Source organism: Cetorhinus maximus, chromosome 14, assembly GCF_964194155.1.
Source record: "Cetorhinus maximus chromosome 14, sCetMax3.hap1.1, whole genome shotgun sequence".
Lineage (NCBI taxonomy): Eukaryota > Metazoa > Chordata > Chondrichthyes > Lamniformes > Cetorhinidae > Cetorhinus > Cetorhinus maximus.
Genome location: NC_135892.1, coordinates 103,378,767 through 103,397,007, shown reverse-complemented (window position 1 = coordinate 103,397,007; position 18,241 = coordinate 103,378,767). Strand labels below are relative to the sequence as shown.

General features: G+C 44.6%; 1 protein-coding gene across 1 annotated transcript; it reads right to left on the bottom strand.

Moving 5' to 3' along the window:
- Nucleotides 1-8,703: 8,703 nt before the first annotated feature.
- On the bottom strand, nucleotides 8,704-18,035 carry LOC144689896 (3-oxo-5-alpha-steroid 4-dehydrogenase 2-like). Its single transcript, XM_078557391.1, has 3 exons — nucleotides 17,957-18,035; nucleotides 16,024-16,174; nucleotides 8,704-9,542 (listed from the first exon to the last, which is right to left on the bottom strand). The coding sequence occupies exons 1-3, from the start codon at nucleotides 18,033-18,035 to the stop codon at nucleotides 9,476-9,478; spliced, it is 297 nt and encodes a 98-aa protein (XP_078413517.1). The 3' UTR covers nucleotides 8,704-9,475.
- Between the last annotated feature and the right edge of the window lie 206 nt (nucleotides 18,036-18,241).

Genomic DNA, 18,241 nt, shown 5'->3' with positions numbered 1-18,241 from the left:
TGGTTTTCGAATTATTGATTCGAATGAACAGCAATCCGTTTCAGTTTCAGTACGTTCCAGCCATGGATGTAAGTTTCAAATTTATTACAGGTGAACACAATAGCTAGAATTTCTTTCTTAATCTGTTGGTGTCTCTTCTGGCGTCAAACTGACCCTTCGTTTTCGTAGTGCTGTAAGGTACTGGTTAAATGTTTCACCTTTATCTTGCATTTTTCTGGTGATCATATAATCTCTCAAAGGGAACTTTTGCCAGTACTGAGAACATTATCACCACCGGCACTGTCTTGTTTCTATCTCTGACCATAGCCCAACCCTTCTTAGTGAAGTAGATTGCACGTGCTTTTCCCCCGATCACATTGAGAGTGTCGCTACCTGCTTTAATTCCGACTTCTACTGTATGGGAGTAGTTTTCCCAGGCTCGTTCGAATCTCTTCCATTTTTCCGCAGCATTCGTGTTGTGGATTTGGAGAGCTGGAGGTGGTGGTAAAACATCTCTGACACCATCTTGCGCACACTAGCTTTTGCTATGTCGGCGACTGAGATGTCCATCAAAATAATGAAAGTTGCTTTAAACAGTCACTACCATCGCTGCCACTATGTGTCTGTGCCTCTTCAGATATTAAATTGTTAGAATATCAGTGTTTTATTAAGTATATGCAAGTTACCTTACAAGTAGTTTCGGGGCATCACAAATCTGCTGCTTTACTGCACCAAACACAGGAGAAAAAAATGAAGGAATCACCTGACGCATCGCATGAGATGACAAATGTTGCACCCCTGTCACAGTAACCAACGGCAAGAATGTGGGCTGGAAAGACTGCAGCATTGCTGAACACTATTGGCGAAACCATCACTTTGTTGGGTACAGAGAGAATGGTTTTTAAAGCCCCCCCGACTCGGCTTTCCATGGATGTTGGGATGGGGATGCAAGTCTATGTGAGCCTTTTTATGGTCTGTTCTGATTGCTCCAAAAGAGACCGGCCAAGCCCCGATAGCAATCTTATTTCCAGCACAGAGCCACGTTGGGTAAATACCCAACTAAAAGTACCTATCTCCAGAGAATGAAATGGATACTGCTGCTTGCTTTATTCATTAAACTTATTTGCTGTGTAACAGATTAGCAGGCCAGTATAGACTTCACCTCCTGGTGAACAAACGTTACTCAGTCTCCTTTGCCCCTTTAACAAGGCAAAATTCGCCTCTCTAAAAGGTTAGGCGAAACTCAGGAAGTTTGTGTCTTGAAATAAAGCCCCGGGGGGCTTCCACGGTTTCTGGTGCAGGGGTAAACAAATTGCTCCAAATGATCAGAAATAAAATACTGCAGATGCTGGAAATCCCAAAATAATACCAGCTGCAACCAGTCAGGTAACGTCGGTGGAAAAACAGCAGTCAAATTTTAAGCCATTAACTTCTCCTGCTGCTTCTCCCGAATGCTGCCACCCACTTGAGTGTTTTCTGCTTTCCTGGCCACTATCTTGCCCAGGGTTAATGGAACCGAAAGCACTGCCAGCTCACGACCGGCTGACACCTGTTTGCTTGCCTCTACAAACCAGCTGCTGGATTTTAGGTGCCCACGCTGCGGGGGGCGGGGGGGGCGGGTGCTGGTGGTGGCGGTGTGGGGTGCATGTAAAATAGGTAAAAAGGTGATGACTAGCCCACCAGCTTCCTGCCAATCCCCATAACACGCTAGGTGGGCAGGCAGCGAAATTGGCAGCCTGCCCCCCACATGTAAATAAATAATTACGGGTCAATTAGGCTTGATAGCAAGCCTATTGACCTGGATAATGCACTGGAAAAGCCAGAATGGTCGGAACTTGAACAATGGGACGGTGGTGATGAAGTGAAACTATAGGAGCAAGAGTGAGCGATCATGAGCAGAAGTTGCAAGAAGTAGACAAGAGCACAGTGAAGCACTCGAAGAAATTGAAGGTCTAAGTTGTCAAGATTGCACAAATTATTTTGTCCAGAGGGCGAAAGTAAGATTGCAGATAACAATAAAAAGGAAAGGTTAGATGCCATCTTTCCCAAAAGTCAGAAAATAGGACAGGAGTTGGTGTTGGAGCTGCAATTATGAGGATAGATTTGTGCCTAAGGTTTAATTTTTCAAATTGCATCAACCTAAGAACAAAATAAATATGACGGGCATAGGCCATTTGGCCTTTTGAGCCTGATTCACAATTCAGTAAAATTATGACTGATCTACCTCAGCTATGCTTTGTCACACTAACCCAAATCCTTTATTACCCTTAGTATCCAAAATTCTGTCAATTTCTAACTTGAATATATTTAAAAATTGAACATCCACAGCTTTCTGTGGTAGAGACTTCCAAAGGTTCACAATCCTTCAAGTGAAGAAATTTGCTCTCTCAACCCTAAATGGCTGACCCATTATTCTGAGACTGTGACTCCTAGTTCAAGACTCCCCAACCAGGGAATCACCTTCCCAATTTCTATCCTGTCTAGCTCCCTAAGAGTTTTATATGTTTTAGTTAGGTCACCTCTCATTCTTCTAAACTCTGTTATGGAAACCCTGATTTCTCCTCTCTCCACCCACCTATAAACAGAAAGGTGTTTTGGGATGCTTCCCCCCACCCCCTTTATGTGTGGTGGAATATTTCCCAACCCCTCGGTTTTGGTGTGATCCAATTTCTATTAATAACCCCAAAGCAAACTCGAGATAGGATGAACTCAAAGGATTAATTTATTTGCACATACTCAAAGACGGGAGGAGGGTCGCACCCTGTGCACTCATACGATAAAAGGGGAATAGAGAAAAGAAAGATTTACAGGGCCACAGAGAAAAGAATTATTGTTTCACGTGAGTCCAGAGTCCAGAATCAAAGCCTAATGAGGTATTCCTTCACTGAGGTCAACAGGTTGAAAACTAATGCTGTATAATTCACTTTTCAAGTGGAATTGACTTCACCTGATGAGATAGGCATTCAGAGATGATTCAGTCTCGTAGGTGATGGAGTTTAACATAGAAAAGCAGTATGCAAGTCAGCAGAGGGAAATTTAGTATGAAATATTTCTTGTAGTGTTGTAACAGTGAAAGACCTTGAAGTCAGGACTGAGAAGCTCTGCAAAATTTCCAGCTGCGTCTGCAAGCTTATCCTAATAGGCTTTAAGCCTTATATCTTCTGGTACAAGCTCTGTGGAAACTTAAAAGGAAGGAGGAAGCTGCCTCTTTTTGGCTAAAATCCTACAGTTCAGTGACAAAAGCGGCAGCAGAAAAAATGCAGCAAGAGAATGCCTTAAATAAATTCCCCATATTCTTGATTTCTCACCTCAGAAATAGGTACTTCAGAGGAAGAAGCTGTTTCTAAAAAGTTGCAGGAATATTGCAGCAGTCATTCCGAAGAGAAACTAACTCTGCAATTTCTGGGGCCCACGTCTTGTTCATGACCTTCACAAACTATCCAGGCCTATCTCAAAGAAAACAATGGAGGATATACTTAATAAGCAACCAAATTAAATGATGTCCAAGAACAGACGTGGACTGTCTGTTGCTTAATTTGGCCAGGATACAAACCTTTGTGAAGATGGAATATTATACTCCATTTATCAATGTTGAAAGAATACTGAAAGATTTTTAATGTAAAGCTATTACAGGTTGTTAAAGTGCCTGTTTTGTTGGGCTGAAACAAATCTATTAACTGGTTTATTATATGATCCAACCAATTGGAGTGAACTAATTTGAAAGAATTTATTATATTAGCATGTTATTTGGAAATTTATGAAGTTCACATGTCACTGATCCAAAAGTGCAAGTTTAAATGTTTTCAAGGATGAAACATTTTGTACAAAAGTAAATGTTGTGTGTAGAATTATCTCTGGAGATCCAAGTATCTTTTGTATATAAACAGATTTGACTTCAGATTTCACGAATGAGCAACAAGACAGATTCAGCTACTATAATGCTTTGGGATTCCTAACTCTGCCACCACAGAACATGGGAGCAGAATTCAATACCTTGAGCCTGTTGTGCCATTCATTTAGATTGTGGTTGATTTGTACTGCAACTCTATTTACCCATCTTTGCTCCACATCCTTGATACCAAAAATTCCAGTTGATCCAGCATCCTTAGGGGAATACCTTTCTGTAATTTTTAAAATGTTACCACTGAGCTAAACTTGGCTCTTAAGAGGTTACATTCATAATGTAGCAGGACTCTGAGATTAGGATTGGGTTTCAGATGGATTTCCTGAACCAGGGCACTGAAGGCAATGAAAAACATTCTTACATTGGGGGGTCATGTAAGATCTAACAGGAGTGTGTGAAACAGCCTTGAAGAAGCCTCCAACCATTTTTGCAAAAATCTGCTGTGTCCAGTAACTAAAGTTGGAGAAAAGCCATTGGAATTCCACTGTTGAGTGGGTGCTGTGGTAGCTTGCTGGCTTGCTTTTTAAATTTAAAATCTATTTTGGACTGTTGCCTTAAAGAGGTAGTGTAGTTGGGAGTGAGGTTAATTAAGAATTTTAGGATTTGTTATAGTATTAAGTAACTGCATTCTTATGTGTATGCTTGAAATCTTTTCTTTTGTTGTTAAATATTTTAATTTAATTTTTAAAATCTCTAAAGGTCTTAGTGGACTCATTACTTCTGCATTCAATGCACACATCTTCTCATAATAAATACAAATTGCAAAACTGTTGTGATAGCGTGGCCAAGTTTCCCTTGTGTGCCAGGCAGACCAAATCCACATCACCTGCCGTGTCATAACACCTTAGGGCAGAGAAGGCCAAGAGGAGATTTGAAAGAGGTGTTTAAAAATCATGGAATTCTGTCTTACAGTGAATAAAGAGGAACTGTTTCCATTGGCTAAAGAGACATGTAGTGAGGTGAATGATGGAGATGAACTGCCAAAAAAGAGGAAAGCTTAAGATCAGATGAAGGATGCTTAAATGCAGCAGCATTGGAAGAAGATTGGCTGACTGACAGGAGGAGATGAAGAAGGGTGATCAACCAGCATTGTGGTGACACCATGTAATAGGAGAAACTGAAAGAAGGCAGTGGCAAAAGAATCAAACAAAAAAAGAGAAACCTTCCATGAATGGTTAAGATTTAGAATGCACTGTCTGATAGGGATGTGGGTGAATTCAATAGTAGCCTTCAAAAAGAGAATTGGATAAATACTTGGGAGAGAAAATTGCAGGAATAATAACATCCCGGGGGTTACCATTGACCAGAAACTGAACTGGACCAGCCGTATAAATATTGTGGCTACAAGTGCAGGTCAGTGCCTGGGAATTCTGCAGAAAGTAACTCACCTCCTGACTCCCAAAAGCCTGTCCACTATCTACAAGGCACAAGTCAGGAGTGTGATGGAATACTCCCCACTTGCCTGGATGGGTGAAGCTCCCACACACTCAAAAAGCTTTACACCGTCCAGGACAAAGCAGCCCGCTTGATTGGCACCTCATCTACAAACATTCACTCCATCCACCACCAACACACAATAGCAGCAGTGTGTGTCATCTACAAGGTGCACTGCAGGAATTCACCAAGGCTCCTTCAACAGCACCTTCCAAACCCACAACCACTACCATCTAGAAGGACAAGGGCAGCAGATAGATGGGAACACCACCACCTGGAAGTTCCCCTCCAAGTCACTCATCATCCTGACTTGAACTATATCGCTGTTCCTTTATTGTCACTGGGTCAAAATCCTGGAACTCCCTAACAGCATTGAGGGTGCAGCGGTTCAAGAAGGCAGCTCACCACCAGCTTCAAGAGCAATTAGGGATGGGTAACAAAAATGCTGGCCTAGCCAACAACACCCACATCCTGTGAAAGAATATTAAAAAATAGGGGGAGAAAGAGTGTGGGAGTGGGACTAACTGCATCGCTCTTCGAAATGGTCTTGCCTAGGCTGTCCTTTTCTATAATTTTGTGCTCATTCCACCTCCCTCATCTTGGCCTATCTTTCTTGTCCCCTTTTCTACTTTTAAAAGCACCCAAGCTATTTTCCTCAACCATTTCCAGTTCTAACTGGTTCCGCATTCAAAACAGTTTTTTTAATTCATTCTTGGAATAAGGCTTCGCTGGCTGGGCTAGCATTTATTGCCCATCCCTAATTGCCCTTGAGAAGGTGGCCGCATGATTCCTAGCCTCTGACCTGCTCTTGTAGCCACAGTATTTACATGGCTAGCCCAGTTCAGTTTCTGGTCAATGGTAACCCCCCAGGATGTTGATAGTGGGAGATTCAGTGATGGTAATGCCATTGAATATCAAGGGGCGATGGTTGGATTCTCTCTTGTTGGAGATGGTCATTGCCTGACACTTGTGTGACACGAATGTTACTTGCCACTTGTCAGCCCAAGCCTGGATATTGTCCAGGTCTTGCTGTATTTGGACATGGGCTGCTTCAGCATCTGAAGAGTCATGAATGGTGCTGAACACCGTGCAATCATCAGCGAAGATCACCACTTCTGACCTTACGATGGAAGGAAGGCCAATGATGAAACAGCTGGAGATGATTGGGCCGAGGACACTACCCTGAGGAATTCTTGCGGTGATGTCCTGGAGCTGAGATGACTGACCTCCAACAACCACAACTATCTTCCTTTATGCTAGGTATGACTCCAACCAACGGAGAGTTTTCCCCCTGATTCTCATTGACTCCAGTTTTGCTAGGGCTCCTTGATGCCACACTCTGTCAAATGCAGCCTTGGTGTCAAGGGCAGTCACTCTCATGTCACTTCTGGAGTTCAGCTCCTTTGTTTGAATGAAAGCTGCAATGAGGTCAGGAGCTGAGTGGCCCTGGCAGAACCCAAACTGGGCGTCAGCAGGTTATTGCTAAGCAAGTGCCTCCTGATAGCACAGTTGATTAACCCCTTCCATTACCTTACTGATGATGGAGAGTAGACTGATAGGGCGGTAATTGGCTGGGTTGGATTTGTCCTGCTTTTTGTGCACAGGATAATTTTCCACATAGCCGGGTAGATGCCAGTGTTGTAGCTGTAAAGAATTTTCTCTTAATTTCACCATTGGATTTATTAGTAACAATTTTGTATTTATGGTCCTTACATTTGGATTCTCCCACAAGTGGAAATGTTCTCTCCACATCTGCCATGTCCAACCCATTCATAATTTTAAAGACCTCTATTGGGTCTCCTGTAACTTTTCTCATTTCTGAAGAAAACAGTTCAGTTTTTCCAGTTGGTGTAATCTCAGTTCTGCTCCCATACTTATAAATCATTTTTTCTGTACTCCATTGCTTCTGTGTCCTTTTTCTTAGTATGGAGCCCAGAACTGTGACAGCAGTTCAAATGGACCCTCACTATGATCCTATAAAAGTTTAGAATAACTCCTTCTTTTGAATTTAGTACCCCTTGAAATAAATCCCAGTGTTTAGTTAGCTTTCTGGAATTGTTTTGCTAACCTATGATTCTGCTTTTAATGATTCCTTCATGTGGATCCCTTTGCTCTACCATTTATTTCCCAAAGTTGTAGATGTTTCTTTTATTTCCCCCTACCAAAGTGCATCAGCTCACATTTTATCTATTAATATGCCTCTCAACTAACTAGTCTTTAAGTTCTCTAATGGGTTTGTGCATTATGGTGCATTCTTCCTCAGTGTTAGCTATCTCCTCATTTTGAGATCATCTGCAAATTTTGATATTGTTCCCAAATCCAAATCATTCATGTAAATTATGAAGTGGTCCCAGCACTAATTCTTGTAGAACAGCACTTTCTATCATCCTCCAATCTGAATCACTCACCAACTTGCTATCTATTCAGCTATTTGTTCATTGACTGTGCACGTCCTAACCTTTGTCATCGTGAGCCTACAATGAGATAGATAATCAGTTTGTGGATTCCATGTTACTAAGTCAGCTTAGTTTGCTCTGTCAACAATGTAAACTTTGGCTAATGACTACAAATAAAAAACAAAATCCTTAAGCAAACCTATGACTATGAACTGAAACAAGAATTTTCCCCCCATTGCGGGGGGGAGTTCAGGAGCGGGCGCGTCTCCAAATTGGGGGCGCGCCACCATTTTGTGTGGGCAGGCCAATTAAGGCCCACCAAGCAAGACGTCCACCAGGAAGCGCTATGCACTCCCTTTGCGGGCAGGGGGGGGTGAATCCTTAAGCCGGGAGTGCGCTCGTTCGCGCGAAAGAGCGCACTCATCTCCCTGAGGCTTAGTGCTGCCTCAGGGAGATCGGCACCAAATTTTAAAATGGTACATGTAGAGAACTGAAATTTCCCTGACATGTCCCCTCATGTGACACTGTCACATGGGTTGGGACATGTCATCACTTTTAAGTAAACTTTTATAAAATTTTTAAAAACCTACATGAAACCTCATCCCACCCGTGGATGAGGTTTCGTGCTTTTTCTGAAGCCCGCCAGGGCTCCCGGCCTGCCCGCCAACCTTAAGGCTGGATGGGCAGGTCCATTAACTAGCCTAATTACTTTTTAAATGACCTCAATCGGCGGGCACAAAGCTGATTCGGTTGAGCCTCTGACGACCTGAAAATTGAAATGACGCGGGGTGACGTCGGGAGTTCCGCCCGACATCATCCCGTGTCATTTTACGAGTCAGCGAGCAGGGGGCCGGGCCCATTCGCCGACCTCAATATCCTGCCCTTGAACAAGAATAGTGTGGTGCAGGGTTAACATTATCCTTTTTGCTTTGGTACTTCATGTTATCTGTTTTATTCTAAAAATAGTTAGAAATAGACCACCTTCCAAGTGAAGTCAACAGTTGAATTTATTTGCAAGGAGTAAAATTACACAAGCAAAGTAATTGCAGAAAGTATTACAATATTTAATTTGCACATTATTTAAACTGCTCTAAAACAAATACAAAAGTCTGAAAAATGATCATACACTGCATATGACATACAACTCCTCCTTTAAAGAACAATCAGGTCTGGTTTAAGAGCCAATTATCTTGTGGAATGTGGAAATCATCTTTTGCTGTGCAAAATGGGCGTTTAACTTTGAATTACTAGTTCCAATAAAACTACACCTAATATTCCATAGAAGTTTCAGCAGTTTATTGTAATCACTCTTTAAGCAAAGCTCAGCAGCAAGAAAAATAAAGGCTTGTGTTTTATATGAAGTATATATTTACTTTCATTTTAAAAAAAATAGAAATGGCTTTCATATAAATACAATTATAAAGCTCTAAATCAAAATTACTGTCTCTCGTCAAGACCTAGTCGACTGTGTGAAAACTTATGAAATTATTCTGTTGTACTGTTACATCAATCAAATCACTTTTCTCTTTTAACATTTTCTGGTCCAAAAAAGTGGAAAGAGCTCACTCAAAATAGTCCCCTAATATAAAGTGAACAGTTAAAGGAGTCTTTAGCTAAGCTATTATACAATGCTTTCTTTTAGCGCAACTTTTATTCAAAATATATTCAAAACATGATCAAAGGCTGAATTAAGCATAAAGTTTTGGTAGTCTGTAATGGAATATTTCAATTGAAACAGAAATCAGATTTTTCAATTATCATTTCAAAATAAAAAAGGAATTAAAGCTTTTCTAGATTTTGGGTACTCTTGGAACTTCTCCACATAAAACCTGGAAAAGCAAGAAAATAAATAGAAGTTAAAAGAAAAACATAACAGCTGTCCAGTAAACCTTCACAATGAATGCATGAATACTTCTCCCTTTTAGAATATCTAGAACACAATTTTGAACCATGTTGAAATGATGCAAGCTTTAAATCGTTTTGCTGAAAAAAAACATGCTGTTGAAGCTTTTCATCTGGCATTCATCAGGACAAGCACAAGAATGCCAAATTTCAAAAGGGGACAACAATTTATGCCGCATGAGAAAAGGGGTGCTGATTGGTTGGCAAGTTGGTTCTGATTGGTCAAGACATTTGCATGGCTAATACATCAGGGAGTTATTATCTCCCATGCTTTTGTTTATTCAAAAAAGGTGCAACGTCTGGACATATTAATTTTGCCTGAAGAGGACAGGTACCTGCAAACAGTTACATATATCCATATTCAAGCACAAGTGAGCTACACTCTGAGCCTGACTGATAAACAGTTAGTAAGGAGACAGGTGACTACGCCAGAGTGAGACGGAGACCGTGTGAGTAGTGAATTAGGCTCACGTTAGAATTCTGTGCACAGTGGGGGAAAGAGGTGTGGTATACATAGGAATTATTCTAAGTTGGGAACAGGAGCAGCTCAGCAGAAACAGACCTGGGTGCAAGCCTCACCTTTGGAGCTGAGTTTTGGAAAAAAAAAAATTGAACAGTGACATCACAGAAAAACCGCAAGTTCATTGGTTTACTGCTGTTGGGGCGTGTCCTTAAATAGCTGTAAATTAGAAAAGCGTATTATTTTTAAAGGTGTAGCTACTTGGATTTGAGTAAGAAACACTAGGAATAAGGGGAAGCCAGGGCCAGTAACGTAAACTAATATAAGAAACCAAAGTGAAATAAAGTTAACATAAGGGAAGTAAAGTTAAGATATGGCACGGCAGCTCAGTCATGTGGAATGTGTGCCCTGTCATACGTGGGAAGTTGTAGATACTATTGGTGAGTGAGACAACCGCATGTGTAGGAAGTGCTGCCAGCTGCAGAAACTTGAGCTCCAGGTTTTGGAACTCAAGCAGCGGCTGGAGTCACTGTGGTGCATCTGCGAGGTGGTGAGCTATATGGATAGCACGTTCAGAGAGGACTGGAGGTTAGGACCATGGAGGCAGAAAGGGAATGGGTGATTGTCAGGCAATCCAAGGGAACTAGGCAGGTAGTTCAGGAATCCCCTGGGGTCCTGCTTGCTAATTGGTTTTCCATTTTGGATATTGGTGAGGGCGTTGATTTCTCAGAGGAGTGCAGTCAGAGCCAAGTTGTGGCACCACGAGCCACTCGACTGTACAGAAAGTGAGAAAGAAGAAAGGAAGAGCAATAGTGATAGGGGAGTTGTTAGTTAGGCAAACACACAGGCGTTTCTGCGGCCAAAGATGTGACTCCAGGATGGTATGTTGCCTTCCTGGTGCCAGGCTCAAGGAATCACTGAGCGGCTGCAGGACATTCTTCTGGGGGTGAACAGCCAGAGGTCTTGGTCCACGTTGGTACCAATGACTTGGGTAGGAAGGGGGACATGGTCCTGCAGACAGAATTTAGGGAACTAGGTATAAAATTAGTGAGCAGAACTTCAAAAGTAGTAATCTCTGGATTATTCCCAATGCCACGTGCAATATGAGAAATAGGAGAATAAGGCAGATGAATGCGTGGCTGGAAAGATGGTGCAGGAGGCAGGGTTTTAGATTCTGGGGACACTGGGACTGGCTCTGGGGGAGTCAGTGGTGTGGTGCTCATGGAAAATGGCAAGACAGTTGGCACATCACCTTAGGTTTTCTGAGGCCTAGAAATTTGGTGGGTGGGTAGGGGGAGGCTGGGTAAAGGGATCAAGGAAGCAGTCCCCTCTGCATGTTCAGCCATATAGATTTTAAAAACTTACCTGGTTTGGTTGCAGCCTAACTGATGGTCCCTTTAAGAGCCAGAGATAGGTCAGATTTTCCAGAGCACAGACAGCATATGCAAATAGCCCAGTGTCTGTTTCAGGTTCTAGGAACTGCAAACCAATCTGTTGGCTTTTCTCAATATGACAAGCGGCACACCTCCAACTCATTGGCCAGAATTTTTCCCTCGGCGGGTGGGCTTGGCGAGAGCGGTCGGGAAGCCAATCACCACCCGCAATCGGCTCCACACACGATTCCACGTGGGTGGGCCAATTAAGGCCTGCCCTGTGTGGATCGCGAACGGCAGTGCTCAGCGCTACCTGTGTGGGTGGGGGGAGGAGGGAGAGTGGGCCTGGCGCGCAGTTCGCGCATGTGTGCGAAAGATCGCTTCAATCTCTCTGAGGCACGGAGCTGCTTCAGGGAGATTGAAGCGCTTTTTAAAAAAATTAATAAAGACAATAAAAATTTTTAAAAACATGTCCCATCTCATGTGGCAATATCCTGCTGCCAGGATATACAGGCGGCGAAGCAGCTACCTCAATATGTCTGAGGTCTAGTGCCAAAGGAGGCTCCGTCTATGAAGGGAGGCAGTCACCTCCATCTGTCAGATGATAGGCCCTGAGATCTGCGCAAACTGTGTGGGTGGGCACCCCATGCCAGTGGCTCTAAAGGTCACAGCTGCCCTCAACTTCTATGTCTCCGGCTCTTTCCAGGGGTCGGTGGGTGATCTCTGCAGAGTCTCCTAATCAGCTGTCCACACTTGTGTCAAGCAGGTGACAGAAGCTCTATTCAGTCGTGCATTGAATTTCATCCACTACCACTGGGATGAAGCCAGCCAGACAGAGTGAGCCAGAGGCAATTGCTGGCTTCCCCTGCATCTAGGGTGCAATCAACTGCACACATGTGGCCATCAAGACGCCAGCAGGTGAGCCAGTGCCTTTGCCAACAGGGAGGGATTACACTCCTTGAACGTACTGATTGTGTGTGATCACAAGTTGCAGATTCTGCAACTCTGTGCAAGGTACTCAGGGAGCTCGCACGACTCTTACATACTCAGACACTCCCAGGTGCCAAAGCTCTTCAGTGCTCCAGCACGGCTGGATGGATGGCTGCGGGGTGACAAGGGCTATCTCCTCAAAAGGTGGCTCATGATGCCTCTCCACCATCCAAGAACAGAGGTTGAGCAGCAGTACAATAGGAGCCACGCCTCCACAAGGGCTGTGGTGGAGAGAACCATCGGTCTTCTCAAGATGCGCTTCCGATGCCTGGACCGCTCCAATACCCCCTAGATCATGTGTCACTGATAGTGGTTGCATGCTGCGCTCTCCACAATCTGGCGCTGGAAAGGGGCGATGCAGTGGATGAGGAAGACGTAGTCGCAGTTGCACTGGATGCACACAATGAGTCCAGCAGTGAGTCCGAGGATGAGCATGCACAGGAGAACGCTGAGGGGGTAGACGCTCAACCGGGCATACTCCAGGGAGGCAGGAACACCCAGGAGGCTTTAATCCAAAGAACCTTCAGCTAGCCCACCACAGATGGACCTTCAGTACACGTCAGGGCTGCAGGCTCCACATTCGATACCTGAGTGCTAAATCAGCCTGGATACTAACATTAACTAAGGCCCTTGTCAATAAAGCTCAATATCAAACAACTTACTCATAACATCATGGCTTCCCATCCACTTGCAGGAGTAAGGAATCACCCTGAGGCATGGCAACATGTCAAAATTTATTGAGTGAACAAATGTAACTTCATAAAGCAAAACAAAAATGGTGTTGGACGTCACACCAAGTCTTCCACAAAGTACTATGGGCCGACATTAAAGCACCAGTGAGAAACCCATGGTGTGCCTAAGGTGCCTTAAATTTACACTTCTGGGTGCTACGTCTAGGAGCTGTCCCCTCGCTGGCACTGGCATCTGAGACAGCCTGCTCACTGTGCTCTCCTGTTGGCCTCGATGACCTTGGCGGATGTCCTCTGGCTCGCAGAGCATTTGATGGCCCCACCTGGGAGGGAGCGGCCAGTTCCACAGCTGGCTTCTCCCCAGTCGCCCCAGCCTGATCAGATGCCACGGTCACTGGCAGAGGGGCGGAGAAGCTGCTGCCCTCATCCGGAGCACCCTGAAAGGAGCCCGCAGAGATGACAGGCAGCTGCTGTGCTGATGTGAGGTCGCTTCGGAGCTCTCTGCTCACCGTAGATGGATGGGCACCGAGTTGGGATACTTGGTGCCCAAACCATCTCCCACACTGGCACTGACCAGCTGAGGCCAATGCCACTGTGAGGGCTTGCAGGTCTGAGCACAACGCCAGGAGGCCCTGATTGTTCTCCTAGAGGAGCCTCTCCATGAGAGTCACCACTCTCTCCATGGAGGAAGCTTGGTGCTCAGCCATGAGGCTCATTGCATTGGTGATGCTCCACGTGGACTCCTCCAGCATGGGCACCATGCCACGCATAGCCTTGTGTATCTCCGCCAGATCGTCCCACATACTCTGCTGCATTTCCAGCATTCGCTGCCTCACGGACATCTCCAGAGGTACGTCATCAGCCACCGACCAAGCATGTACCCAGTCCCTAGCAGTCCTCTGACTGCCGGCGCCCTGGTCACTCTCTGTCTCTGCCCGCACCTCAAGCGAGTGTGAAGTGCCCTCACTGCTGTGCCCCGGGACATTAGCTGAATATTTAATTCCCACCGAGCTGCTAGTATCTGCGCTGGTGCCTGCTTGGCTGAGTTGGTGTGACGCTGGTGAGTGGATTTGCTCTGGGGCTTCAGGGGTGAGAGGTGGGCCCTCTGCCTCTTCCTCCTGGCCCTGCTCCGATGATGCTGAAAGGAAGAAAAAGGACATTTGATTAGTTACAGTGCAGACAATGTCAACTTGCATGCCGCTCCCCCGGTTTATTATGCTCTCATCCTTCCATAATCAATGATAAACCCATGTTGCCATCTTCAATCACTGAGCATTCAGCAGTGCCATGGCTTCTGTGACACACATGGTGGCCTGATTGCTCACCAAACATACCTCCCCATGGCACCCCAGCCTCACCGCCACCAGGGGCGTGGCGCCTCTCCAGATCCATGGCCTGCTGCTCGAAAGCCGTTAGGATGGCCAACTGGGACTGCCTTCCGCCAGTCCGCATTCGTTCAGAGGCATTGTGCGCAATCTTCTCCTGAAAAGGAGAGAGGAGCATTGATTAGTCCAGCCTGCACCTGAATTTCCATTGCATCCCTGCCAACCCAGCCAGAGTGGGACATTGCAGGACTCCAGTTCTTCATCACCCCGCAACTGCCGCACACTCACCCAAACAAGCCAGGGCTGACCCTGCCGCCCCCCTCCACCCCCCATTGCCCAAATGCTGCCTCCTTCACATGTGGTACCACAAGGTGTCACTTTACTAAGCAAGGAGGTACAAGCACGTGGAGCGCAACGACCAGCAGATGGATTGGTGCCCCGCCAACTGGAAGGTCCCCTCCCAGCAAGTTAGCACCCTGACTTTGACATGCTTCGTAGTCCCAGCACTCTGCCAAGGTGCAGACCCTTGACTTTCAACCCCATTCTATACTCTGCGTGTCAGTGTCACATATGTGTGGATGCAGAACACATCCTAGCTCAACCCTCTCAGGGTGAACTGGGCATGGGCAATCTCTGCTGGCACACCCAGAAAAGGATATATGCCATGGTGGATTCAACGCTGTCACGGTACTCAGAGTTGCCGGGGGAGGACTGGGGGTGGGGGAGGGTTGGGGGGAAAGGGTGACGGCTGCATTAAGTGACTTGCGGCAACATGGTACTTACTCTTCCCGAGCACAGGAGATCGTTGAATCTTTTGCGGCACTGGAGCCATGTGCGCATCACCACATCATGGGAGCTAACACTCTCAGCCACCTCCTCCCACGCACGTTTGGTCAGGTGGGGAGGCCTCTGCCTCCCGTACCTTAGAAGGACCTCCCGCTGCACTACCACCTCCTCCAGGAGGACAGCTGGGCACTCGTCGGAAGAACGAGGGGCATACTGCCCCACTGGCCTGGCCTGCCCCAATGGCCTACCCTCCGGCCTGGCCTGCCCCAATGGTCTACCCTCTGGACTTCCGTCACGCACATTGCCCCTCTGCTGAGCCCATCTCCCAGCCATTGTCAGCAGCCTTTCTAAGGCTGCCAGGCCTTAATTTATACAGGCCGCTGGGTTGTCATTGGACCCAGCGCTGCTGCCTACCCACTCCTGCTACATATGGGAGTTGTGAACTATGCTGGGCGGGCCTTAATTGGCCTGCCCATGTAAAATGGCGGCGCGGACCCGATGGTGGGCTGAGATTGGGTTCGTGCCCACCTGTGCCCGCTCCTGCACAGCCCGCCTGACATGGGGAAAATTCTCCCACATGTTAACTTTCCCAGGAAATCCAATAACTCCCATCTACAGGAACAGCAAAAAAATCTGCTTCATTGTATTGAACTTTAGTTTATGATCAAGACTATGTTCAAAAGAACATGGCCCAAAATGTAATTTCAACTCGACTTAAAGAAAATTTAATCTAATTCACTGCAAGAAACAAGAAAGAAAAGTTGTGATTTACTCCTCAATATTACCTGTGATGCTGCAAAGCACGAGATCCTAAGTAAAGGGCTGAAAAAATGGCAAAAGCAAAGGCTGGGAAGGTCCAAGTAGCTATGGAATAACCAAACCACTCTACAATCTCACCGAAGTAGTTTGCTGCAGAGACATATTCAAATAATCCTCCTAAAGAAAAACAGAATCGCCAAAGTGGTTATAGTTTGTGTCTGCAGAAACAGGAAGTATAACTTCCTATGTAATTTCTACTGTCACTGAATCTTAATGCACAGCTAATGGTGCAAATTAATTCATGTCATTAGAGTTCCAAGAGTCAGATGTCTTCATGATTTTGTATAGCAAAAAAACTTTGCCTTCATTTCTCTGGTGGGAAATGCTTAATGTGCAAGCTTTCATTTCAATACACATACACCTAGTGTAAGTAGGTACATATATAAAGTTGTTTGGTAGTAGAGAAGTTGAGTATTGCTGAAAAAGGTTTTTTGTCGAAGCTTTTTGTCTTGCACTCATCAGGACAATTCACAAGGATACCAAATTGTAAAGGGAAGAACAATTAATATTATAATGAGAAGAGAATGCTAATTGGTTGGCAAGTGGGCTCTGATTCTCCATGGCAATGCCTCTGCCAATGCATAAATTGATGGTGACTGATAGTTAACTGCCAGACATTGTTTGAAATTTAAACCAGGCAGCTTGACTCCGATTGGTTCATTCCTCAGGGTAATGCCTTGACCAGCGAATGTCTGTCACTTATTTTGTTCAGCTGAAACAGGTATAATGTGAGTACATGTACTTTCTGCCTGCAAAGAACAGGGCCCTGTACACTAATATATGTAGCTTCCAGTACATGCAAATGCACCACACTACGATCCCGAATGAATCTTAAATTGGTTGTCAGCATAATTCTTAGCATATTGAGGTTTATTCAGAAAATGCTGTCCAAAGATTGAGGATTACATCCAATCTTTGCACAGCATTTGCTGAATAATCCCCAGTGTGCTAAAAATTATGCTGACAATCAATTTAAGATTGTCATTCAGGCTCACAGCATGGTGCATTAGCATGTACTGGAAGCTATATATATTAATATATAGGGCCCTGTTCTTTGCAGACAGAATGAACATGTACACACATTGCACCTGTTTCAGCTAAACAAAATAAGTTACAACCATTCATTGGCTTATTCCTCAGGGCAATGCCTTGATCAGAGTCAAGCTGCCTGGTTTAAATTTCAAACAATGCTTGGCAGTTAACTGTCAGTCACCTTCAACTGGTTCACTCTCCATGGCAATGCCTCTACCAATCAGAGTCCACTTGCCAACCAATCAGCATTCTCTTCTCATATAGTATCAATTGTTGTTCCTTTTACACTTGGTATTCTTGCGAAATGTCCTCATAAGTACAAGACAAAAAGCTTTGATAAAAAAAAGGTCTCTTTTTTCAGCAGTACAGATGTATTTTAAACATACTGATCTGGAAGGAGATGCTACCAAGTAGGTTGGTACAACAAATAAGGCATTGATCACTTCTTCATTCGCTGATGATTGTCCTGCTTCAAAGTGAACCCAAACAGAATCACAGCTACAAAATCAGTTAGGCTGACTAAATCGAAAACAGTCTTGGCATTTGAAAAAAAAATTAATGATTAGTACTAAAACAGGTTTCTCTTTTCGTCTTCTCTCTCATATCCTATGTTAAAATCAGCACCAGGCATTCCTGGGCCAAATACATCACAAGCAACTTCCGGCATGGTGGATTTTAGCTAAAATGTAAGAGCACATACTATGCTTTCCCTGGTACTTGCATATCATAGTGGCTTCATTAGCCTATTAAATGACAAATCATTAACTTAGTATATAGATAGAAGTTGAAAAAAGATGTAGTTAATGGATGCTAAATACAACACTCAAGTACTGGTCTAAAGGAAAGATAAGGGGAAAGAAAAGTTACCTGTAGGAATTTTGTAAGTTGCTTCTCCAGGTTCTCTCAACTTCTGCAACAAATGATCACTATGGATATTGAATGCCATTTCAACTTCTGTCCAGCACTACAGGCCTCGATTTATCCATATTTCTCAAGATAGATAGTGTTAAGAGCCTAAAATAAGTGAATGGTATTGATGTACCAAGATTTACCCAACAGGATAAGATGAACCTTGAGCTCTCTTCCCCTTTTAACCCCACATTCATGCAAGGACTGGATTGAAAATTTACCATTTACAACAGCAATTGACAA